The sequence below is a fragment of the Rhodamnia argentea genome, chromosome 3 (genome assembly GCF_020921035.1).
Source record: "Rhodamnia argentea isolate NSW1041297 chromosome 3, ASM2092103v1, whole genome shotgun sequence".
In the NCBI taxonomy this organism is placed as follows: Eukaryota; Viridiplantae; Streptophyta; class Magnoliopsida; order Myrtales; family Myrtaceae; genus Rhodamnia; species Rhodamnia argentea.
The window spans coordinates 8,550,474-8,577,515 of NC_063152.1; the positions used below are offsets into that span (position 1 = coordinate 8,550,474).

Sequence of the window (27,042 nt, forward strand, 5' to 3'; positions counted from 1 at the left end):
GACCGACAAGTGGTCGGCACTCCCGACACACCGGTGATACGTGAGTCCAACATTCCGACATGCCATTGTGATGCGTAAGGAGTCAATTTTAAGTATTTTCAACAAATTATGGGTCAAAATATAAATTTATTAAAAATATGCGTAGTTAAGTCATAGATCCAATCACCCTAAAATTTAATATATAAAGGCGGCAAAAAAAAAAAACTAATCGTGAATCCCTAACAGAAGAAGAAGAAACTTATATATATATATATATATATATATATATATATATATATATATATGAAAATACATATTTCATATGTAACGTGTCCGAACGTATGGAAATTCTTTATTTTTAGAGAAATGACGGTCGGCGTGTCGTGTCGTGTCGGTGTCGGTGCTACTTAACAAACTATGCCATTCTTAAAAGGCTGCTTTTACAAACTGTAGCATACACTATGATATCACGCCATCTTGACGATGATGTTCCATTTAGTCTACAGACTGTGAGGGCAAATCCGCAGATCAAACGCAATAAAAGCATATTCGGAGCCAAAAAATTCGAGCGGCATACTATAAAACCCTTCAATCACGGACTCTCTTAGACATTTTGAATCGATCCGAACGTCGCAAGTGTTGTGGTATCGGCGATAAAGCGGAAGCGGATCATAACTTTGGAATCAAATCGGGAGCTATAGAAATCGATATAGAAATAAAATGAATTTTGACTTATTTTTTAATAATATTTTTTTGTCTTTTTCTTTTTTAAGGTTTCGATCGGACGGCAAGAGATTAAAAAAAATTATTAAAAATAATTAAAAATTTGAAATATATTAAAATAAAAAAATTGCCACGTCGGCTCCGGCCTGCTAAATACATTGAATTGATACAAATATAAAATTTCTAGAAATGAATTGATACAAAAAAAGATTTAATCTTGAATTGACACAATTACAATACGGTCACGATTGTTTTGATAATTTTACCTGCCATATTTCATGATGAACGTGGCTTAGGCTACAAATGATCTATAACGAAGATTTCTAAAGTTTCGGAGTAGCCGGGATCAAGAATTTTCAAGCTCTAGATCCGGCGCGAATCGTCCATTGTAGAATCCGTACCTTATATTCGAACTCGTGATCCAACGTATAGTAGCCGCTCGCATTTAAAAGGCGCGGAAATTCTCCGGCGTCTGGAAGCCCGAACTCAGTCGAGCAATAAGAAACCCTAAATCGGTGGCACGATTGTGAACCCCGCAGGGCGAAGAAGCGATCACAGACCTCATCATCGTCCTCCTCCTCCCTCCGGTGCGAAGCCTGGGCGACGGTGCCGATCGCATCAACACCTTGCCCAACGCGGTGGTCCACCACATCTTCTCCTCCCTCGTCGTCCGATCCTACGTCTTGTCGAGGCGGTGGTGGATCGCCACCCCAGACCTTCCCCGTCTCCTTTCCCTGGAAGGGCACCCCGTCCGTGGATAGCCTCTTGAGTAGCTTAGGTTGGAGGAATGCCGCGGTTTGAAGCAAAACGTTAAGCCTTGTCCGAGAGGTTTGAGGGAAATTGTGGTCGATCGCTGCTTTTGGTATGCACTTGATGAGGGTTTCCCATGGGAGATTTTGAGTCCTCTTTTGCTGTCGCTGCGTTTGAGAGGGTCGTTTGGTATGATGAGACAGCTGGTAATTAAAGCCTCTTCCTTGGTTGAGGCTGAGTTGAGTTTTTTATGAGACGTGAGGATTTCCGAAGCCGAATTGATTGTTCTGTTCCATATTCTTTTGAGTCTTACCAGGGTACTGCAGCATGGTTGAGGGATTGCTTCAGAAGCTGCAGAACGCGACTACCTTTTGATTGGTAATTGGTGCCTTCGGGTTAGCAAATTGTTTCATTCGGCCAACTTGGGTTCATATTTATGGATAGTTCATGGTCCCTCTTCCTGGAGTTGAGGAAGTTCATACTAAATTTTATCACACTGGAATCTGGTTCCCATCGTTTGCTACTCTGCCTAATGTCTAGTGGTGCAAATGTACATCGTGCCTTCAGAATAACTACCAAAAGACCAAAGAAAAAGCAGCTGGTGTTGGGTCAGTCTGTATCCCGCTCAGTAGTGCATAATCGTGATTCCAAAAGGTAATTGTAAATTCTTAATTAAAATAGAATGAAAATGTAAACTCTGTTACTTCAACACTTGAAAGCTTTGGCATCACTCAATTTACCATTCTGGTGGAAAACAAGATAGTTCTCAAGCATAAACTTGCTGGGTTTTTGTAATTGTACTTGTAAAGAAGTGTAAATAATCTTATTCTTATACGTTGCCTCTTCAATATGCTTGGGTTCTCTCACTTGCGGCAGAGGTTGAAGGTGGTGCCATTTTCTTTGCCCAGTTGCAAGTGTCTAACTCTGCATGCATGAGTGGAGAAATGGGATTTTCCTGGTATAGCAAAGCTGCTGGCAAGTTCTCCTAATTTGGAGGAGCTATCAATAAATTTTGATTCCTTTGACTACTCCTAGGCCATGGTATGCATCTGCCAAAACTCATCCCATGATTCATTCATTTTAGTACTTTTTGTTGACCCGAAAATCCATTGGAACATAAAAAATCCAAAGCTACCTGTCTATTCTAGAGTTAAAAATTACACGGGCTTTCCTTTGTCTGGTTTGTCTTCGGAATTTGCGGAAGTGGACAATCTCTTGAGACAAACGAGGCACTTCTTTAACTCTCAATAGCCTTATCATGCCATGTGAGTTCAGGGAAACATCATAGCTTATGACCGACACGGCTTATGTACAATATGCATTTCTTCATCAATGTCAAATAAGTTTGAAGAGAAACCAACCGTAAGCTTACAAAATCCCTGGTTTACATGAGATGTTATATTTATATGGTGTGATCATATTGTAATTTGTAAAAACCATGGAAACAAAATTCATGTATGATTTGTTATTGGAGAACTTACTGAACTAAATATAAGCAGGTCATGATTGTTCAGGTTTTTAATCAAGTTGGCACTATTGTATAGTTAGATAGACTACATGCATGATTTTATGTTTTGCGGTTTGAACTTTGAACCCAGAGCAATATTTGTCTATCAATTGTGGCAACTGTTAAGTAGGTAGCCAAAATTTTGATATGACATGATTACCACTTAGGGTCGCCCTTAGTTGTCACTTGGAAAATGAGTCATGAATCTAAAAATTAAGTCTGTGGATCGTGGATCGTGATTGTGAATTTCATCCAATGAAATCATACTATGTGATATAATAGATTGGTATTGCATAATAGATGTAAATTAATTGTACAATATCAGGTGAATCACTAATAACCTTTTTCATAACTGCATTCCGTTCATTCAATTTCCTTCCCCAGTTATAATGCAATCTAGGGGAAACCATTTCATATTTGTTTCATGGACTTGATTGTGTCTAATAGCATTGATGAAAAATAAAACAGCTTCACCGCAATAGATTTCCCATGTTGTAACAATTTGATGGAGAGAATTCAGTTTCCCACTAGTTGTTGATTATTGTATGGGATGAAGTTTTGAACTTTCCTCGTACTGAATGTAGTTAACATGAACATAATTGGAAATGTCACATCTTGCATTAGTTACACTGGATGCAATGAGGTGCAACCAATGTGTTTTCATACAGGCAGCAAATTTTGTAATCATTGCATCATCAGCTTCTCTCCATTAAGCATTCTGTATTCTGCCCCTACTATTTCAGCCAGAAAAGTGGCCACTTAAGAGATGGACTATAATGGAGCCATTGCCAAACCTGAACAACTCGATGAGGAAAAGGGTGAAGCAGAGAAGCAGCTGTCATTTCTAGCTGATTCATCTTCTTCAGGAAGAATGTCATTTTACTCATTGGATTTCACCACTCTGTTTGCTTTTCTGATGTGCGAAACTATTTAAAATTTTATCTTATTTCTAATTTTATTTGCATGTTGTGGTTTAGTCTGCCTTTCAACTTGCCAAAGACTTGATAAGTAGTTTTACCAAAAGTGTGAATGAATTTACTATCTTTCAAACCTGCATGCTTCGTCATCAATAACTAACACTATTAAATGGGCAGGAGGATGATACGGATAATCGGGATAGATCCGACAAATCTAAGTACTAGGGAGGTGTGGGAGAGTATCAGTTAGGGCTTGACATTTTTCTCTTATTGTTTTTAGCTACATATTAACTTGGTTATGCATTCGCTTTCTGATTTTCGTTCTCTCATGAATTATTTGTCTAAAATGAATCTATAGGGCTAGCTTTTCCTTTTGATTACCTAGGTGATTGATCTATTTTTACACTAATTTGTGATTAAATATATGTTGGCGTGTGAAAACACAGGGAAGACTAGAATCATTAGCTAGGTGGGCGCAAACAACATGACATATTATCGAGTGTTAAGTGAAATTGAAAAGGATGGGAATTGGACTGTATCATCAAAAGTTGAAACATTCAGATATTTAACCAAGGAAGTTGGCTCACCAATAAAGAAGGATAATTTTTTTTAAAGCAGTCTTTTGTTTTTTTTTTTAAATTGAATTCCATAAATTTTGTCTTGAGTGGGGGGCAAACTTGTCAGTAATTTCTAAATGTATATCCAATCTGCAGAATCCGGTTTGCTTCTTCACTATGCTCTGAAATAGTCATTACTGTCATATATCCTGTGCTACTGTAACAGTTGGAGTTTGCTAATTGCAGGAGCATGCCCATTCCAGTCCAACTAATTTGGAGACTATTTTTTCTCCCATTTTAGAGCTTGGTGAACTACCCAGCATAGAAAGTGTCTCCATTGGTACTGTTTGGACTCGTATCCATTAAAGATGTTCCTGCAGCTAGATAGTCCCTTTTGCGCTCTCTCGTCTTGTCATCTGTTTACATCCTTTTGTTACTTTGCTGCAACTGCAATAAGGGAGGGATCCAATTCTTGTTGGAGAGATCATATAACTGTTGTTTATCTAAATTATGCTACTAATGTCCTGTTTTTCCCCTACCTTTCTTTCAAGCACCAATTTTTCTTGTTGGATACGACATTGGGGTAAGCATCCTTTGCTGCCAAGGATGCCATAATTTACTTGATAGTGTATTTGATCCCCCACAGGGTGTTTCTTTTCATTAATGCATCTGTACACCACGAATCTTACCCCATGTCTTAACCCTTAGAATTTTTACTTAAATGTAAGCAGGTTTCGTTATCCTTTACTTGTCGGATCATGCGGTCAATTCAATACTTTTCGTGTATGAACATTACTTGTTTAACGAGGAACTACTTATTCCGCTTGTTGAGTTGAGGCTATTTTATTTTCCTGGTGCGCATGCCTTCATGGAGTTACTAGTTTGTTTTTGAGGAGTTTAATTCTAATGCCTTCGTAGATTTGGTAGGGAGCACTTGTGATTTTGTTGAAGCATTGTCGGAGGCAGATGAGAGCTTTGAAAACAAGGGGTCATGTGACTACCAAAGTTGCAGTATATCAGATTTCTATTTCTCTGACATGTTTATAGCATGTTGATGTCCTGATGATGTTACAATGGATGATGAGGATGCCACTGATTTAACGCTTGGGTACTGGGGTGATGAGTCAAGTACGTTGCTTGATGTTTCCGACAAATACATGATGGTACAACTTCTAGGGAGTACACTTATTACTAGTGCAATGGAAGATACCAAGTGATATGAAGAAGGAACAGTTGATCTAGATGGATCCAGCTTCTATATGTCAATTGATCAGATGAGATGCTACAACTCTAAATCAGTATGCCATTCTGATTTGGACGAAACAGAGTGCTTCATTCCGCAATGGTTCATCAGAACATTACCTAACTTTTCCAATGAAATGTCGAGTTTTCACCCCACAGCATCGAACAAGGAAATTCAAAAACGGAGGTTTGTGACATTGGTGCTTGATTTTGATTGTAAGAAGCTTATTTTATGGTTTGACTCTCTCTCTCTCTCTCTCTCTCTCTCTCTCTCTCTGTGGTTGTAGTAAATAACGATTATAATTATCTGTGTGTATGATAGGTAGACTGACAGAAAGATCGGTCGAGTACATTTTCATAGCCTAGGGAGAAACTTTTGATCCTGCATGCTCTCCTCTCCTCTTTATTTCTTATCCCTTAAAAGGTAAAGTTTGTTGTTCCAATTTCTCCTTTGTAAAGAAAAGCGTCAGATTCCAAAGTCAATGTCTTGTCGAGGTACTAGGACACCTGCTAAGGTTCTGACACTTTTAATGTCAATTTCTGAACTGAATAGCTAGTTAAATGCTACTTCTAAAAGAATGCAGTATTTATCTAGGGCTGCCTTGCCTCTACTAATCATCACCTTTCCTAGTCATGTATCAATATTTCTTTTTAGTTTCATCGTCTTATGAAAGCCTTTGATAGGGTCTTACATATGATTTTTCCCATCGGGAGAAATGCTTATTGTAAATATGCTTATGTTAGCTGTCTATTCTAGAAGAAGAGAGCCAGACATGTTATACGATTTTGAGTGATAAGCACAATTTTGCTTGAAACTTGGGCATTCTTGCAAGTTGAGCACAATTTTTAGGTGTAATAAAAGGATCATAGAAGTTTAATAGGTAAACATGAGCTTGTAGCTGTCTTGTTATTTATTGTTGCCAATGTAACTGTTTTATGTGTGGTAAGAGAAGTTTCAGAATTCTAACGATTGGCACCTGTGAATATGAATAATGCCTACTCTTTAGTGAAAGATTTTGGATTTTTCCCCTTGAACATAAACTGATAAACCTTCTTTTCTCATGCACTTAAGGATGCTTGCCACTACTTCACTTTCAGTTTCCATTGTACTCCGGGAAAGAAATTCAAGAATACAAAGTGTTGACTTATATGCTCTTTATATTCATATGGCCTCCCTTCACCTATCAACTTAAGCTTTTTGGTTGGACTTTCTCACACAAAGTATAAGTTATCTTCTAAATTATTCACATACAGACGAGCACTAAAGATCCCATTCGGATAAGGGGTTATGTCGGCTAATGTATAGGAGTTCCACAATTTTATCCTGTCTTTTTTGAGCAGTCACGTCTATTGCCACTAATGATTATTGACATCAATATGTGATTACAAAGGAGGTACGAGTGTTGCCATATCCTCTGAGAGCGAGAGAGAGAGAGAGAGAGAGTAGTCACTAGCGAGTGTCCGGCAGCTCACGGTGCTTGCGAGGGAACATTAATGCCGCATGCCACAATCAGTGTGTGGCAGGACCCTGATAAATGTCTGGCCAAGGTTGGCGATGATTGTCAAGGTTGCACACCGTCACCTACCCTTGCCCATGTGAACATGGGCACCTACAACCCTCCTCTCCACGTCTCCCTCTGTATGTGTCTCGTGTGCGTGTGCGTGTGGAAGTGCATTCACATAAATGACAATTTTCTAAAAAGTCAGCCATTTGACAGTGTTCGGTGTGAGTAACAGCCAGCCACAAAAGGACTTATGTCAAGTGAGGTAGATGACCTGATTGCACCCAAAAAGGAAAAGGACAGCTGGAAGATGAAAGCGCACCAAGTAGACAAGTTTGCTGACTAGGTCTCAACCCTTTTTTAGCAAATTTTGGGTCAGTCAGTTTGATAGAATTAACCAAAAAAACAAGAAGCTCTGTAGAATTGACAGAAATACTCGTGGTTGGGTTCTTGCATGTAATTTACATGCATAAAAGCAGGTGTTTTCCAATAATTCTATGTCCTTCATACTTGGCCATGGATATTATCTCCGTCTCTGTCTGTTCCATGTTTAATATATCGAGAAGATGCTTTGAAGTGCATCCGCCGGTGAAATTGATTGCCTTAATTAGATTCTTTTATTTACTTAGCCCATGAGACAGATACATGAAGAATATCTGATTATGAAGTGCCATTGCACTCGGTTGCAGTTGTTGCAGAGACACTCGTCCATTCGACATGGGAGCACTGTGATGATGCGGATTTTACCTTCACTGTCTTTTTCAATATGAAAGAGCGCACTGTGTATGTCAAAAAAGGAGGCCTTATCTGCAAACCTTCTTGGAGAGAGAATTGTGGACATGTTTGCAGCCAGCCCAAGCATCTATGCAGAGCAACTGCTTGACATACTGGATCCATACCAGAAGTTAATATCACGTCGAGTTTATCGTGAATTATGCACTTTTTGTGATGGGACTTACACGAAAGATTTGACCATCTTAGGTTTTGACTTGGCTAAAGTTGCTATTATTGATTATTTTCCACAGGTACTCTCCTGTCCACTTCCTATTCAGTTACTTGTTTGCTTCTTGCTGACTTCCACTTTCATTTTCCTTGTCGTGCTTACCTTGAGTGCTCATCTTTTTTGTGGTGTGAGTTGTGCTTTACCATGTACTTTCAATTGGATTACCTTCTGCACTCTCTAGTTTAAAAGCTTCTGGTTTTCACCCTGAAAATTGAAGTTCGACCGCAATACAAATAAAGTGTTTCTATGGGTCATATCTGTCTGAATATTTGAACTATAAGAAGTTAAGAAACTCGGTTATGATTTGTCGTCCAGATCAATTGAAAAGGTGTCGATTCAGGAATCCAATTTGTTATTTGCTGAGGGTGCACACAAGTGGTTTAAATCTAGAGAAGAGGGTGGAAAGTGTAAATTCAGATTGTTTTGTGCAAGTGCTTGCAAATGATACATACTATATTTGCAAGGAAGTGTTGTGAAGAATCATTGAATATCTTTTTCCTTACATAGAATTCTTACTTTTGGGGGTTGCTCCACTTTGATTATTTCAGGTATTCCGGTTGCAAGTGAATAATGGAATTCCTATTAGGAGTTGGTTTGATGATCCATCAGATTGTGCATTAGTATCACTCCTTCCCTTTTTAGAGACTGGTTGGGGCTGATGATGTACGTCCTATAATTGCTAGAAGATTCGGTAACAAGGAATAAGAACCCTCGTCATCTACATTTTTTAAATAGCAGTCCCGTTTCCTATTGTTTGCCCTCTTACTGTTGTTTTCTTTTATTTGGTGTTTAGATAATTGTTATATGTCAAAGCATAGATTGTCGTATTCCTGAGTCTCCTTCAATTGCTTCTAAGTTTTTCCATATTTTCTTACCTATTGACAGTTCCACGGAGTGTATTGGCTAATTTTGTAAATGGATGGTTCCAGAAAGAGCTTAGGGATTTCTGCTGTGGTTTAAAAATGAGCTATAGCATTCTTCATAGGGGTGTGTAAGCAAACCTCATATTATCGATTTCAGCATTTCTTTTTCTGGCTTCGTATGTCTGGCTAGGAAGCTAATTTTTCTTGATCTCTTCAGACCTTTTTTCCCTGCATAAAGGAATTGAAATTATCCCTGATAAATTCTTCCTGTTTGTAGTACCCTTTTTTAACCTCTTCAGTAATTGGTATAACAGTCTGATTGACAGAAACATTGGCTCAAGATAGTATTTGGGGGATTAAGCAGAAAAGAATATATATTCGCATGAGCATAAATAACTAAGAAACTAGATCACAGAACTTCTTCACTAAAACTGGATTTAGATGCACAAATGTGTTAACTGCTAACATATTACCTCGACAATATCGTTATTGGTTATGGGGATCTAAACTTAGTTTACGCTAGTTTATAGCTCCATAAAATATTGTTTTGTAATTTGCGACAGTTAGGAGATATTGGACATGCACTAAAAGTGAGATCTTGCTACTTGTAGCAGACTTTATTTCATCGAAATGGTGCTGTCTAGCCTTCTCGAAAGAGGATATGAAGTTCTTTTTGTAATGATCCAAATATGGGAACAAAATGTAAGTGCAGGAACTTAATAGAAATTTAGTTACGAGTAGTTATGGAAATACTGGACCTTGTCATGATGGATAAAGAGAGTGTTCATGAGCTGTAACATTCTTCATTTAATATGAAGATAAAGTAGTGAATTTTCGGAATTTTTTGTTCTTAGATCTGATCTTCTGTCACACTATGACCTGCATATATCTCTCTCATTCTACGTGGTTGAAGAATTTGAAGACTCGATTTATCTGGTTGAAAACACATTCCTGTGTATTCATTTGGCGCAATTCTTAGTGTACTTTTAAAGGGCATCTATTTATAACTTTGTGGAGAAATTGATTTCGCTTGTTTCCTCACTTTCTTTGGTAATGTGACTAGCACCGCATCTGGTTCTGTTTTCTTTTGGAGCGGCAAGAACGGTCATCATATATGCCAGAGTTATAAATTTGTAGAAAGGTGATGTAGTTACAGCTCCATATTGACTGAGACAGGTGCTACAATGAGTTGCAACTGGGCCTAGACATGGTTGTTTCTTTGATCGATATCCGCTAAAGCAGGTAAAAGGTGCAACCTTGATGATGTTAACTTAAAAGTAACTCCATGTGAGAATAACCATTCATCAGAATATTTGCTTAGGTGAATAATGTAATGTCATATGAAACAAAAAATGATGAAGAAAGTGTAATTTAGGAATGACAGATCGCTCTTGGGATTCAATTAAGGATGACTTCTGTTAGGATTTGGTATTGTGTCTCTTCTCAGGTTCCATTTGTGTGTTCTTGATCTTATTTAGTTGAATGGGGTCAGCTGAGGTAAAGTTCTTTCTTTTTGCTTCTCAGAATTATCATTTGCTAGCTACATAAATCCACCCGCTTGCTTTCTTCATTGTACTTCTTATTGCTCTTAAGCATTTGTAACTTTTTCAGGCATCCTCTACCTTTAACCTTTCATTGGAGCAATTATAGAACACGTGCAAATAATCCTCCATGTTCATCGTGCTTTCCTTGTCTTATTACGCTGGCATATTTGATGATAATTATAACCTTTGTTTCACGCTCGGTCTTAGGGGAAGAGAAGTGGCTGTCTAAAAGTAATAATTATAGATCTTTTGGCTGTGCAGAAAGATGTTTCTGTCCACTGACCTTTTGGCTAGCTCTCCCCTGTCTTGATTGAGGAATAGGGTATCAATATTCTTTGAGCATCAAACTTCGGGGGTTCATTTTCTACCAAAATGGCTTGATGCCAATGTAGATTGCTTAAAGTATAAGGCTATGCTCTTACGAAGTTATAATTTTCAGCATTATTTTTCCTTTCTTGAAGAGAGTTTAAAACCATGGACGGGACCAGGATCACAAGATAGAAGCTTAATTTGGCTTGAAGTACTCGAGTTGAATATTTGGGGTATAAGAGGGACTTTATTGGTGAGCATTAGGAGTTGGGAAGATGCATCTAAGATTAAGAATTTAGCAATGGGCATCGAATTGTTAGGAATTGTTTGAATTGGAGCACTTTTCGTCGTCTTGGGTGTGAAAAATTCCCGTAAGAAGCTGCTGATCAAAATTGAGATTGTGTCAATGATGGTATCAACAGCCAACTACGCTACAATGGAGACGTGTTAAATCAGATGGCATGAACGGTTTACGATTCTGCCATTGGCCTGGCATATTCTTAATAATCATAGTATTAATTTCTTTTTCCTCCAGATGTTTGTATGCCTCACTTGCAGGTCCTCAGGAATCAAGAATAGAGTTGCTGTGCTGTAGTGTATGCTGAGTTGCTTCTTTGACTGAATCTATGTGTCCGAGTGTCGAACTCCTGATTGTAACATTCCCAGAAGTTTGAGAAGCTATCAACTGTTGTACCCTTCTTGTACTTGGAGTTAAATTGTGTAATTGCGACATAATCCTGTATTTGCTAATGTTGGCTAGTCATGCAACGCTAATTTGCTAATTGTGATTTAGTATTGTCCTTCTATGCACTTGTGTTCCTTGTTCTGCTAGTATTTGACAGTTCGCCTCCATGTATGTTCACTCTCTCCTAACCCTAGTTTTATGAAACAAGATTCAGTCTTCTAGCTACAATCATCAGAAGATTTTGTATGGGAGCTGCAAACTTTCTATAATTTAAACTTTAGGAAACGCGGGTCAAGCTTTTACTATCCTCACTTTTTATTAGCAATGTGTATTTTACGTGTGAATTATGTAAACCATTTAAAAACATTCCTTCAATGGTCTTATCAGACTCTCCTCATTCGTGAAAAAACTCTCCACGGAAGCAAATTGAGGGTTGTGATGCATCATTGGCTGTCATTCAATTTATCCGGTACTTTTTTTACGTACTCGAAGGATGCCCTCCTTCACCTAGAAATTATGTTATCCCTGGTTGAGAAAGCGAAACACGATACTTCACGCCCTTTATTTGAGTAGCTTTTTCATACTCAAATTCCCTGACGCGGAAGCTTATACTTGCTTTGAGGTGGTCAAACGAGCGCCTCGATTTCATTGGAAAGGAGTTCCTCATAACATTTTTCACTCGGCCTGTTTCGTGGGAACGGTTGGAGATGTTCACACAAGAGAACATAAGAAGCATAAGTGAAATTCTTATTCCTCCTTAATTAAAGAACCTATCCACTCAAGGATAGCACAGAGCAATAAGATGATATCATCAGGAACCTACACCATGTGATTGATCATCTTGTCGACTCTTTTATCCGCTGAAGGGGTCCCCATTTTTTCCCGGGAGTGGAGGAGGTGAAAACAGAAGCCAACATAAGAAAGTAGTGACGAGACTAAATAAAGAATATTCCGTTAGATCATCTCGAAACATGTTTACAACTAACATATTGTCAATAGCACTAAATTCAGAACCATGCAAAATCAATATAGACGGGTAACATTTGAAGAACCGGATTGAATGAATTAGGATAGCATATTTTCTATTGAATTAGGAAATGAATTGAAATGTAAAGATATTCTAAAATCTTCCGGCAACAACGTAGGTACAGCTCAAGTCATGATCAAAAGCTTTTTTTGGATGATGCGCTTGGGTTATTTACTTATGTTTTCCCTTGTATTTGCCACGTGAACCCGGTTGCAGCACAGCAAGGTGCCTATCTAGCTGATTGTTTTAACCCGATGGAGGAGTGTGAGGAAAATCCGGAAGGTCCTCCTTTCCTGTTCGGAGGAGGGGCTGCCATTGGTTACGTCCTTCTAGGTATATGAAAATTTGCTGAAGCGTCCATCCGTGAAGTCCAAGAAAGCCGCTCCTCATTTATCCTCCTCATGAAGAATTATCGAGATCAATTTGGATACTCTGAATACAAATGTTGGAATTAAGCTTATTCTGATTACATTATCACAGCAAAAGCGGTGCGTATCCGTGTGTTTATGATCTTTCTCCGAGACTATTCACTAAAGCTCATTACATTTTGGATTTCACCATTCCATCTATGTTTCTGATAAGCAAAACTATTAGAAATTTTATCTTATTTCTAATTTTATTATCATACCGTGGTTGAGTCAGCCTTTCAATTTGCCAAAGACTTCATAAGTAGTTATGCCAAAAGTGTGAATGACCTTACTATCCCTCAAACCTACATGCTTTGTCGTCGGTATCTAACACTCTTAAATGGGCGGGAGGATGCTACGGATAATCGGGACAGATCTGACAAATCTAAGCACTTGGGAGGTGTGGGAGAGCATCGATCGGGATTTGACACTTTTCTCTTATTGTTTTTAGCTACATATTGACTTGGTTATGCATTCATTTTCTGATTTTCGTTCTCTCATGAATTATTTGTCCGAAATGAAACTATAGGGCTAGCTTTTCCTTTTGGTTACCTGGGTGATGGATCTATTTTTATAATCATTTGTGATTAAATATGTGTTGATGTGTGAAAACACAGGGAGGACTAGAATCGTGAGTGAGGTGGGCACAAACAACATGACCTATAATCGAGTGTTAAGTGAAATTGAAAAGGATGAGAATTGGACCGTATCATCAAAAGTTGAAGCATCCAGCTATTTAACCAAGGAAATTGGCTCAGCAATAAAGAAGTTAACTTTTTTTGAAAAGCAGTCTTTCTTTTTCTTTTCTAATCGAATTCCATAAATTTTGTCTTCGGTGGGGGCAAACTTGTCAGTAATTTCTAAATGTATATCCAATCTGTAGAATCCGGTTTGCTTCTTCACTATGCTCGAAATAGTCATTACTTGTCATATATCCCGTGCTACGTAATAGTTGGAGTTTGCTAATTGCGGGAGCATGCCCATTCCAATCCAACTAATTTGGAGACTATTTTTTCTCCAATTTTGGGGCCCGGTGAACTACCCAGCATAGAAAGTGTCTCCATTGGTACTGTTTGGACTCTCATCCATTAAAGATGTTCCCGCAGCTAGATTGTCCCTTTTGCGCTCTCTCGTCTTGTCATCATTTTACATCCTTTTGTTACTTTGCTGCAACTACAATAAGGGAGGGAACGAGTTCTTGTTGGAAAGATCATATAACCGTTGTTTATCTAAATTGATGCGACTAATAACCTATTTTTCTCCTACCTTTCTCTTAAGCACCAATTTTTCTTGTTGGATACAACATTGGGGTAAGCATCCTTTGCTGCCAAGGATGCAATAATTTTCCTGGTAGTGTATTTGATCCCTCACGGGGTGTTTCTTTTCATTAATGCATCTGTACTCTACGAATTTTACCCCATGCCTCAATCCTTAGAATTTTTACTTCTTAAATGGAAGCAGGCTTCGTTGTCCTTTACTTGTCGGATCATCCAGTCAATTCAATACTTTTCTTGTATGAACATTACTTGTTAACAAGGAACCGCTTATTCCACTTGTTGAGTTGAGGCTATTTTATTTTCCTGGTGCGCATGCCGTCATAGAGTTATTAGTTTGTTTTTGAGGAGTTTAATTCTAATGCCTTGGTAGATTTGGTAGGGAGCACTAGATTTTGTTGAGGCATTGTCGGAGGCAGATGAAATCTTTGAAACAAGGGGTCATGTGACTACCAAAGTTGCAAGATATCAGATTTCTATGTCTCTGACATGTTTATAGCGTGTTGACGTCCCGATGATGTTACAATGGATGATGAGGATGCCATTGATTAAACGCCTGGGTACAAGGGTGATGAGTCAAGTACGTTGTTTGATGTTTCTGACAAATACATGATGGTACAACTTCTAGGGAGTACACTTATTACTAGTGCAATTGAAGATACCAAGTCACATGAAGAAGGAACAGTTGATCTAGATGGATCCAACTTTTATATGTCAATTGATCGGATGAGATGCTACAACTCTGAATCAGTATGCCATTCTGATGTGGGCAAAGCAGAGTGGTTCGATCCACATTTGTTCATCAGAACATTACATTGACTTTTTCGATGAAGTGTTAAGTTTTCAACTCACGGCATCTCACAAGGAAATTCAGAAAAAGGAAGTCTGTGACATTGGTGCTTGATCTTGATGGTAAGAAGCTTAGTTTATAGTTTGCCTCTCTCTCTCTCTCTCTCTCTCTCTCTCTCTCTCTCTCTCTCTCTCTCTCTCTCTCTCTGGTTGAAGTAAACAAACGATTGTAATTATCTGTGCGTATGATAGGTAGACTGACATAAAAATCGACCGAATACAATTTCATAGCCTAGGGAGAAACTTTTGATCCTGCATGCTCACCTCTCCTCTTTATTTCTTATCCCTTATAAGGAAAAGTTTGTTGTTCCAATTTCTCCGTTGTAAACAAAAGCGTCAGAATGCAAAGTCAATGTCTTGTGGAGATACTAGGACACCCGTCGAGGTTCCGGCACTTTTAATGTCAATTTCTGAACCGAATAGCTAGTCAAATGCTGCTTCTAAAAGAAAGCAGTATTTATCGGGTGCTGCCTTGCCTCTACTAATCATCACCTTTCCTAGTCATGTATCAATACTTCTTGTTAGTTTCATCGTCTCATGAAAGCCCTTGACAGAAACTTATCTATGATTTTTCCCATCGGGATGAAATGCATATTGTAAATATGCTTATGTTAGCTGTCTATTCTAGACGAAGAGAGCCGGACATAATATACGATTTTGAGTGATAAGCACAATTTTTCATGAAACTTGGGTATTCTTGCAAGTTGAGCACAATTTTTAAGTATAATAAAAGGATCATATAAGTTTAATAGGCAAACATGAGCTCGGAGCTGTCCTATTCTTTGTTGTAGCCAATGTAATCAATACTCGATTACAAAGGAGGGAATGAGTGTTGCCATATCCTTGGGAGGGAACATTATCGCCGCATGCCACAATCAGAGAGTGAGAGCAGTCATTAGCGAGTGTCCGGCAGCTCACAGTGCTTGGGAGGGAACATTACTGCCGCATGCCACAATCAGAGAGTTTGGCGGGACCCCGGTAAGTGTTTGGCAAGGGTTGCTTGGCACTGCCGGGCACCGGCGATGCATTGTCAAGGTTGCACACCCTCACCTACCCTTGCCCATTGGAACATGGCCAACTACAACCCTCCTCTCAACGTCTCCCTCTGTGTGTGTGTGGGTGTGGGTGTGGGTGTGGAAGTGCATTCACATAAATGTCGATTTTCTAAAAAGTCAGCCATTTGACAGTCTTCATTGTCAATAACAGCCAGGGACAAAAGGACTTATATCAAGTGAGGTAGATGATCTGATTGTCCCAAAAAAGAGGAGAGCTGGAAGATGAAAGCGCGCCAATTAGACAAGTTTGCTGACTAGGTCTCAATCCTTTTTAAGCAAATTAGTGTCTGTTTGATAGAACTAACCAAAAGTCCAATAAGCTCTGTAGAATTGACAGAAATACTCGTGGTTGGCTTCTTGCATGTAATTTACAGGCATAAAAGCTGGTGTTTTCAAATAATTCTGTGTCCTTCATACTTGGACGTGGATATTATTTCTGTTTTTGTCTGTTCCATGTTTAATCTACCGAGCCATGTTGCATGCGGCAGTTTTCGTTTGTGGGTCCTCCGTTCTGAGACAGGAACCGGCCGTTTGTTCCCGTGAAATGAAATGTCGGATGTTCACTTGGATGCAGCTTGGAGTTTTTGCATCTTCCTTGTTATGTCCTGTGAGTGGCATGATCGCTTGAAATTTTATGTCGTGATGCTTGAAAGTGAAGCTGAGAAATGCTAGATTTTCCACAAAAAGACGAAGATGAACCGACAAGGGTGCTGGTGGGGCTTTAGCCCCTGCAGCGTGGCTTTCTGTATTCTCACTTCTCTCACACATAATAGGGTATTGCGAATGCTTTTTTTTATCTCATCAGCATCACAACCGCCTCAGATGCCAGTTTCATTACCAACGGTAGGATTTTCTTCTCTCTTTTATTTGATAGTCTTCCATGGTCTATCATTTAATGCTGAGAGTTTCATAGCTTGTTTCTTCTGTTATGATTTGTTCAGTGGCATATGCACAGGCAACCTTAGGTGCGCAAGCAATTGCACCAGTAGAAGCCGAGAGCAAAAAGAAGAGGGTGGTGGTACTTGGAACATCTTTTTTAAGGCATATTAAGAATTCCTCCTATGATATCCAGGTCTTATCACCTCGTAATTACTTTGCATTTACCCCTATGTTGCTCGTAGCATTGTTGAACCAGTTCAGAAGGTAATAATACTCTCATGTAATAGGATTAGACCACCACAAGGCCCCTTAGATCATGTTCTATTTGCACGTGGACTTCTTATTTGGAATGCTTATTGAGGATTAGACAGGTTCAACGAGAGTGGTCTATGTGATGAGTTACTAGAGAAATATTTATCTGCTATTACCTTAATGAGCCCGGGGGATATATCATAAACCCCTCGTTCATCACCTGCTTCTGAAATGACGGGCAGACCTTTAGTAGTGACTATGGAGTTTGCGTGAGTAGCGATAGCTTCATATGGTTTGTCTTGTTTTTTCGAAAGCAGAAAAATATGGACATTCGTTTCTGGGAAGCCGAGTGTGTCAAAATTGATGCAGGAACTAAAAAGGTCTACCGTCGAACTAGCAATGGAACCAATTCCGATGGAAAAGAGGAATTTGTTGTTGACTATGACCATCTCGTTATAGCCATTGGTGCCCGGTCCAACACATTTAATATTCCTAGGGTGGCGGAGAACTGCAAGTAAAGATGAAGCAACACCATATGGTTAATTTTGACTACAGGCGCAATCGACTATAAGCATTAATAGATTGGAGATTCTTGTGTGCCTTCTCGTGTGTTCTCACATAGTAACGCGTGTGAAATAAAGCAGGAAAAAAAAGTTTTGATGCCTGCGAGCAATTGTCATTGGAGTTCTAGTTATTGCACCGGGGATGGAGTTTATGATTTTTATTTCTTTTTCTTTTTCTTTTTTTGCATGTTGATCTTTTAGGAAGTAGAGGATGCTTAAGAAATTCGGAGAAGTGTCATCGACTGTTTTGAAAGAGCGAGCCTACTAAACTTAAGTGATGAAGAGAGAAGAAGGATTCTTCATTTTCCTTTGTTGGCGGTGGCCGGACAGGTGTGGAGTTTGCTGCAGAGCTTTATGACTTTGTGAATGAGGATTCATTGAAATTGCATCCACGGAGTAAGTCAATATAACACTTCTGGAGGCAGCTGATCATATCTTGAACATGTAATTACTCCATACTTCATTACGTTGTTTCTTTGGTGAACCAGTTATTTCTTAGTGTAATTGCATATCTGGTGTCTATCTACACAATTTTTCTTCTCCCATCTTGGGGGGTTTCCGCACTTTCAAATGTCACTATATGGATATTCTCCGGAATCAAGGCATACCGTAAAAACTGTTTATTTGATCAACCATGCATATGTGTTCTAGTCTGAACTATTTTAACGCCATTAATATGCTTGCCTCATAAGCAGAAGATTATCTTCTGGAATATATGCTAATTTGAGGATGCTAACTTTTGTGCCTTAGGCACGGCATGATTCTATCGATGGGGATTGGTTTTGCGCATAAGTTAGAAGAATTGTAATATCAACATCTTATGATGGTAGTGCGGCCTCTACGATCTATCCGGAGGCTGAAAGAGTAATATGCCTACTAATACCGGAAGTTTTATCGCCCTCATAATTTAAACAAGTTCAGCATACCGAAGACTTTTAGTCTTTGGCAGGTTCCGAAGAGATGGAATCGATCTAAAAGAAGGGTTGTGGAAGTAACTGATAAAGAAATGTCTACCCAAGAGAAGACCGGAGAAACATCTTCTATTCCCTATGGTATGGCTGCCTCGTCATGGCATATTTCTCTCTCCACTAAGAAATGGAGACCGACTCCATCAAGGGATGGCGTGACGATTTGTTTGGTTGTTTGTTCTCGGGAAGATATCGCGGCTATATTTAGTAAGGTAGGTAAGGACAATTCGAGGACACTGGCTGCAAAAGAAGCTCGTGAGGTCATTGTCGACATCTATGAAAGATATCCTTAGGTGGAGCTGTACCCGAATAATAAGAAATTGGGAGACATTGTTGATCCGTTGAAGGAATCGAAGAGGGATGTTGAGAAGAAATCAATCGAATTAGATTTTGGAGAATTTACCATGGCTCTTTCTCGGGTGGATTCTCGGATGAAAAATCTCCAAGCAATATCGTAGGTACAGCTCAAGTCATGATCAAAAGCTCTTTTTGGATTATGCGCTTGGGTTATTTACTTATGGTTTCCCTTGTATCCGCCACATGAACACGGTTGCAGCACAGCGAGGTGCCAACTGGGCTGATTGTTTTAACCTGATGGAGGAGTGTGAGGAAAATCCAAAAGGTCCTCTCCGGTTCGGAGGAGAGGGCTGCCATCAGTTACGTCCGTTTAGGTACGTAAAATTTGCTAAAGCGTCCATCTGTGAAGTCTAAGAAAGCCGCTCCTCGTGAAGAATTATCGAGATCAATTTGGATACTCTAAATACAAATGTAGGAATTAAGCTTATTCTGATTACATTATCATAGCAAAAACGGTGTGTATTCGTGTGTTTATCATCTTTCTCCGAGATTATTCACTAAAGCTCGTTACATTTTGTCTTTTGAGAAGAGTGTTAATATGTTGAACAACTTCATATGCTTGACTCTATTTGTGTTTTGTGATTCCCGAAGGCGCAAGCATCCTCTGGGAGCAAAACAGATAGCAGCACAACTTCCAAGGGATTAGGTCTCAATTGGCCACACTAGTCAATGGCTCTGGTATTTCCTCTCTCTCTCTCTCTCTCTCTCTCTCTCTCTCTTAAATATTTCTTTCAAGCTCGAGGTCATTTAATGGCATCTAACTGTAACATTGCTAATCGCAAAATTCAGCAAGCATGTTAGCTGGTGCACGAGGACATTGGTGATATCAGATTGAACGAGGCATTTCATTTTCGGGAGGGATTCGAGCCGTATCTGAAGCTATGTAAGTGCGCGCGACAGTAAATGTTTTGCTTGTAATAATTCAGTTCACAGTCCCATTGGTTTATTCGTCATAGGTAGCACACTAAGCATATAGCCTACCAAAACAAACTCAACTGCATGGAGCCGCAAAATATTTTCCTTTGGGAGACGTCCTCTCATTTGGATGGTGAATGTTAGTTAAAGTTTATGCTGGAGATTGGATCGCCTACTTCGATGACAGCCGATGTGATCAAGTTTTTAAGTAGTTTGGCTAGTCGATAAATTCATATAGTTCAACATCCAAGTGCATCAGTCTCAAATAATCTGAAAATAATCAAGTTTGTGATGTCACTTTTTGGTGATTTCTTCTTTATTCTCACCGTCCTTTAAAAGCAAACAGTGGAGAACATATAATGGGGATAGCGGCAAGCGTCTTGTTCTTTCTATGCAACTCAGCATACGATCTAAGCCGCAACATGAATGCAGCCAGAGGATTCAATTGGAAAAAGGCTCTCTCTTTTGACTTGATTCAAAGAAATTCGGTTCTCGCATATGATGCATCAATTAATAAGTGGGTTGGGGAGTTTCAAAGTGGGGCAGGGTATATCTTCTTGCCTACGAACTCATTTTAATCGACACCGAGCGTCTCTTTAGAGTCCAGGTAAAGGAACTCTCCAATGACATCGGGGAACAACAACAATTGACAGGCGCTTCTAAATTTCAAGTTTATCGAGCAAATGACTCTTAAGAATCAAAATCAAATTATTGCCACCATCTTTCGACCAACTTCTCGTCCTACACCTCCAAAATCCACCAACACACGAGTGGATCGATGCAGACATTAATCTCCAACTTGTACCGGAACCAGAGCACGTCTCCGAAAACTTGACCAACTCCATGGTCCCCCATCTGCCTCGGCGAGCTCACGACTCGTTACAATAGCATCGCCGCTAATGAACCATGTTTATTTCTTTTTTCCAAAAAAAGTTGAACAAAACCGAACCACGAAATAATGTTTCGTTCCAATTGCAAACTACTTTGCCGAGAAAAAATCAACTTGAACCAAATTAAACCATGAAAAAAGGTCAAATGTTAAAATTCGAGTTTTATCTTCTTCTGAGCAGCAAAGATGTACTCCGAGTTTGTGTCATTGAAACCTGAAAATGTTGTTCGCTTATTCATAAATTTCGGACAGAGAGAAAGCTGAGCAATGTCGCAACCAAAACGCCCTTTCATTTGTCGATAATCCAAAGCACTACTATTAACCTCTTTCCTTAAGAGGTTCATAAATACAGATGAACTAAGCTCGAAAGAAGTTTAAAATTAGGTTACATGTTAAGAAACCTAAAAACTGTCACAGTTCGAATAAGAATAAGCAGTGTAGTGCCCGGGGCAACATGCCTTGCAATGAGATCAACTCGATACCTGGATTTTCATGTACCTTTTTTAGGACGCCTATTTGAAATGATAATCCAAGACAATTTCAGCATTTTTGGAAGCTCTTTGATAGCTGAGCACATTTTGGATCACTTGCAGTTGTTTTTGCCCATCCGGTGTGGGCGGCAATTTAGCCTTGATAATCAACTTCTCCAGCACAAGTGCATCCCCAAGAAGGAACTTAATTAGGGCGAACAGATGTTTCGACTCACCAACATAAGCTTCAAAGCCCACAATCTCAACTCTTTTGAGATGTTTCACCAAACATTCAAAGTTCCCCTTCCGTGAGCACAAAAAATCTTCTTCGTCGAAGTTGAAACGTTCTTCAGATTCTCGATGAAGCTCAAACTGCACATAAATACCCCATTCAAGAAACAAACTTCACATTAGAAGCTGAACCACAGGAGGGGGGGGGGGAAAAAACTTCATTGGCTCACTAAAATTTCAAACAAATGATTTCCATTAGTCCTCTGCAGATGCTAGTCAGTCTTACTTTAATTTAAGCTCTCAAACTCGTCTACACATATAAACATGTTCTCTTTCTAGGTGCTCATCGCTAAACTCTTAGTTCAAGATTCGAACTCTACATGGCAGCAAAAGGACCTCCAGTCCAACACTGCAGTTACTTTAAGACATGAACCAAACAGCTTAATGTTGCCCCGCACAAAGGCTGCTAGACTCACAGGGTTGGGCAATTTTCAATAGCTGGAACAAATAAGAGTTAGAGATTGATCTTCTTTATGTGCTTCTAAAGTTTTAACTCATCGTTTAAACATCAATGCGAAAGAGAAGTCAGCACAAGAAGCGAATCGAAAATACCATAGCAAAGGAACATACCATTGGGAAGCAAGTCAGGTATATGACTAATTTTTCCAGGCACTGTGAACTTCGTAGCATGTATGCTATCCCGGGAAGGTCCCATTGATTAACTGGTGCATGTAGTATCAGATTCTGACATTTTGACAATGGAGACGGCACTCCATCCATCTCCAAGAGGGACAGAACCTAAGGAAATTAAGCAAGCAAAATAGAAAATGTTAATTGACATTTCTTTTTCCCGTTCAACATGAATAAGGAATAACAAAAATTTACAGTCCATCCAGATTCGATATCCTCTGACCCAGTCTCGCAGCTGGGAAAAGACCAATGAGGACACCACGGGTAAAAATGAACAAGGGAATGTATTTAAGAATCGAGACTGTTTACATATGCTTCTCAGGTAAGACTTGTGATCTTTGAAAGATCTGAAAATTCAACTAGTGGGTCACCCGAGACAGCGAGCCTATTTATCGACTGAAGTTTCCAAGTGAATCATTCTACTGCCATTGTAAAATATTCAGGGGATACCCAAGTAGCATTTATTATGGAATGGCGGCCTAAGGTGACAAGAGAGCATGACCCAGTTCAGTCAACCTAAGATGACTAGGTCCATGACCCTTCGCCATATATCCAGATAATTGTATTTCCTCTATAAACTGGAGGAATGAATTGAAAAAAAGTAACTCTTTCAGATAATCTCTTTGTGCATTTTTCTTGCGAAAGTAAAGAGTTTGACAATGTGGCGTTGAGCAGCATCCAAAACAGTTACCAATACCTAGTGGCTTTCAGTGTCCCTAATTGAGTGAGATCCCAGATCCATTTACGTGAAATGTAAACGGAGGGAAAAAAAAGCTCCAAGGTTCACCAGTTCGTAACGACAAACTTATGAATCATCCTATCAGCCAATGATTAATTACACATGAGATCACAACGAATCCCCTCGATGAAATCAAGAATGCCGCCAATCACAGACCCCACTCAACACGAGCTGGTCTTATAAATAGTAAGAAAAATTGAGGTTGCACCTGCAAACACCATCCGCCAGTGGTGATGGTAGGAACTCCGCGCAGCTTCTCAAGAAGATGCCTCAACAAGTGGCAGCCCTTGGAATTAGGATCCCGACTTTCAACGGAAAAATCTAAATCGGCTTCCACCAAAGAAGACACGTTGTCAAGCCTGAACCCAGCATGATTCCCTCCTATTACGCGCAAGGAAAGCAAATGCGGGGCGCAAAGTTTCTTCACGTAAGAACCAAAGCCGAGGCTGACGAGCACCAACTTTTTCAAACATAATGAATCAATTATAATGTTGTTCACGCCCTCGCATCTGGACAACACAAGGGACTCCAAAACAGGACATCCCCTGAAGATTCGCCCGAGGAAATCATCACTCAACTGGGCATCTTCGATCGACAAGACCTTAAGACAAGGCCACCTAATAGTCATATCCAACGAGAAACAGCACTTACCGACGTCCAGGCGCACCAACCGGCTGAAGCAATACAAGAACTCCGGCAGTACATAAAAAAACCGCGACCATTCAGACAGCCGCAAGCGGAGATCCTCCACGGAGCGCCGCACCGCGAACCGGAGCCATAGGTCGATCTTGGGGCGGTCGGCCTCGTCGTACATGAAGTGGGTGAGGTGGAATTTCTTCACCGTGGGGGAGGAGAACTGACTCAGGACGCTGTCGACAATGGACGGGAAGAACAAGGGACTGTCAGGCGGGGGTTCAAAGTATACATCGTATCCAACGAAGACAAGGTCGGTGGCGGTGGTCCAAGTGGGCCGCCAGCGCTTGGAGAGGACGCAGGTCTTGACGACGTCGTGGATGGGCAGAAAAGAGAAGATGTTGTGGATCATGGTGTCGGGCAAGCCGCTGATAAGATCCCTACGGCTCGGAGGAGGAGCGGAGCACTCGCGGTGGATGGCGCCGTGCACGGAGGTCTCCGCCATGGAATTGAAATTCTAGGGTTTCGTTTCTGCGGACGTTCTCCCCCGAGCTTCCCTATCCTTTTTCCTGTACACGCTCCTTTCAATTTTCCTTTTATTGGGGGGTGGCCAGCGAATCCGTTTCCCCACTTGAAATTGTTCTTTTTTTTTTTTTTTCCTTTTTTTAGTAGACACCAAAATTAAACTTAAAGAAAAAGGAATTAAGTAATTACCCCAACTTACGTGGGGCAGTGGAGGAAGCATGCGCAAATGTCCGACTTTTGCAGTTAATTAGTTATTTTAGTATGATTTTCTTTAAATACTTCTTTTTCAAATATAGAATCTTATTTCACAGTCCAACAGCTTTAGCATGAGTTTATGGAAGATCTTCTAAAAGCGTACATGATGTCGTAAAAGCAAGTGTGAAATAATGTACAATATAAATACAAACTTGAAGCAACAATTACATAACTAAATAGCATGCTTATAATGAATCTAAAAAAAGTAAAGCCCTCGCATTGCTTTTTACTTACCAAACAAGTGTGTGCCGAACTCGATAAGATGGTGATTTGTGTTATCCGACGTCAACTTTGTTGCGTCAAATTATAGAAATGATCGACAATTGTTTATGTTGGTGAGAGCAATGAGATTTATTTATCTTTTTAACTTATTAAATCAAATTAAGTCCCATTTGTTCAAAAACTAAATCAAATTAAATCAATATATATGTGTAATTTATACATGATTTATTAAATTATAATATGGATGAGATCAACAATAAAAATATTCAAGATGTGTGTTCAAAAATAAAACTGTTCCCAATTATTTCTAAAAATGTTTCAAATGTTAGTGCCATGCGAGTGCCACATCAACAAAAGATGGGAAAATGCCAAAAAAGGGCCCCAAGTGTACTTGTTCTCTCAATTAAGGGCCTGAAGTGCAACTTGTGTCAAAGAAGGGCCCAAAGTGCCTTTTTTTATTCAAACAAGGGCCCGAATGGGGACACTTTTGTCTTTTTACGTTTTGTAATTGTTTTCCTTTTTTTCTTCTGTTTTTTTCCTTTTGTTCTCCTCCTCCTCACCTGGGGCCGTGGGTCGTGAGCGGCCGCAAGGGCTTACCTCACTCGGCTCGGGCGAGGGTCGGCTGAGCCGCCGAAATGGCGGACGGCGAGGACGCGGCGACGGCGGCGCGGCGGCCGAGGTGGAGGCAGCGGCGGGGGTCAAGATTTGGTTGAGGGCGAGCTTCGCGTTCGAGATCGTCGCTCATCGCGGCCGAGGCGACCTTGCACCCGTCTGCGGCCGGCGACGAGAGATCTGCGGGTTGAGCGGCCGAGATCGCGGGTGGCGAGGACGCGGGGCGGAGAGACCGAGGCGGGGGTCCTCGTGTCGCTCATCGCGGCCGAAGCGATCTTGCACCCGTCTCGGCCGACGAGAGAGCCGCGGGTTGAGCGGCCGAGATCGCGGGCGGCGAGGACGCGGGCGGAGAGGTCGAGGCGGGGTCCTCGCGCTGTTTGCGGCTCACGGCCGGGCGGGTGCAAGGGGAAGAAGAAAGAAGAAAAGGCACCTGTTTGCGACTCACGCACGGCCGGGTGCAAGGGGAAGAAGAAAGGGGAAGAAGAAAGAAGAAAATGCGCCTGTTTGCAGCTCACTCTTCTCCTGTTGGGGTCGTCTCAAGCTGAAGCTCCCGTGGCCCAACAGAAGCGGCGCCGACCACCACCGGAGGAGTAGCAACAAGAACTCCGCCAGGAGCCTCCTCACCCGCCCCAACCTCGACCGCAAGTCCATCGCCACCACCCTCTCCGTCCCCAGGCCCGCACCCATCGGCAACTTCCGCTACGACCCCTCGGCTACTCCCCGGAACTTCGACGACGGCTCCCGGCCCGCCGACGGCGACGCCCCCTCCCGCGGCTTCTCCTCTCGCCACGCCGCCCCCTCCCCCGCCGCAAGCGAGCGGCCGCCCCCATGAGCCGAGATGAGAACCGGGGGGCCGCCGTCCTCCGGTGCGTCGCTGGTGAATCATCCCCGTGGTCGGCTGGTGCAAGGGGTAGAAGAAAGAAGAAAAGGAAAAAAACAGAAGAAAAAAAAGGAAAACAATCACAAAATGTAAAAAGACAAAAATGTCCCCGTTCAGGCCCTCATTTGAATAAAAAATGGCACTTGAGGCCCTTTTTTGATACAAGTTGCACTTCAGGCCCTTTTTATAAAAAACAAGTACACTTGAGGCCCTTTTTTGGCATTTTCCCACAAAAGATTAACAATTAAAAACTAAAATAGAAGAAAAAAATCTAATTCACTGTCCATCGTCTTCAACCTTGCGATCAGTCGACCAAAGCTTGTCCGGTGCTCATCGTCGCTATTCACTGCCTAAACCTCCCAGCAGCGTTAGTCGACCCTTGCTTGACCTCCCACCAAATCTGTCCACGGCGGCCGCTAGCTTCGTGGTTGGATCTGGCTTCGAAGTTCACAGCCGCCATGGCCACTCGAGCTCGAAGCTGGCATAAGGGTTTGCGAATTTCATCTGCTTTGCGAGGGAATGGGCAAGCCCTACACTTGGGCTCCTGTTGGCCCTGAGTCGCTGAGCGCCGCAGCCCCAAAGCTTCTAGCGCTCCAAGTCCTTGTACTGCAGGTAAAGGCTGTCCTTTAGCGGAAGTCCCTCCAGGCTATGCTTCTTCTCTTCGACCTTTCCCTGACGATGCACCTCTTGCCTATCCATGGCTCATCTTTTCCCAATCAACAAAATGAACAATAACATCTCATTTTTTTTCCTGAATCAGACCTCAAAG

At 40.8% G+C, this 27,042-nt stretch overlaps 2 protein-coding genes and 3 pseudogenes across 2 annotated transcripts; 2 read left to right on the forward strand and 3 right to left on the reverse strand.

Moving 5' to 3' along the window:
• The window catches only part of LOC125314374, a 413,124-nt pseudogene that overhangs the window by 288,813 nt on the left and 97,269 nt on the right, over positions 1-27,042 (reverse strand).
• Positions 7,170-9,026, forward strand: LOC125314048 (annotated as a pseudogene).
• Positions 15,964-20,089, forward strand: LOC125314049 (annotated as a pseudogene).
• LOC125314050 (F-box protein At5g03100-like) lies at positions 21,529-24,284 on the reverse strand. Its single transcript, XM_048275504.1, has 3 exons — positions 23,355-24,284; positions 22,348-22,515; positions 21,529-21,858 (listed from the first exon to the last, which is right to left on the reverse strand). The coding sequence occupies exons 1-3, from the start codon at positions 24,282-24,284 to the stop codon at positions 21,529-21,531; spliced, it is 1,428 nt and encodes a 475-aa protein (XP_048131461.1).
• On the reverse strand, positions 25,905-26,279 carry LOC125314051 (glycine-rich protein DOT1-like). The gene has a single exon (XM_048275505.1). The coding sequence runs from the start codon at positions 26,277-26,279 to the stop codon at positions 25,905-25,907; it is 375 nt and encodes a 124-aa protein (XP_048131462.1).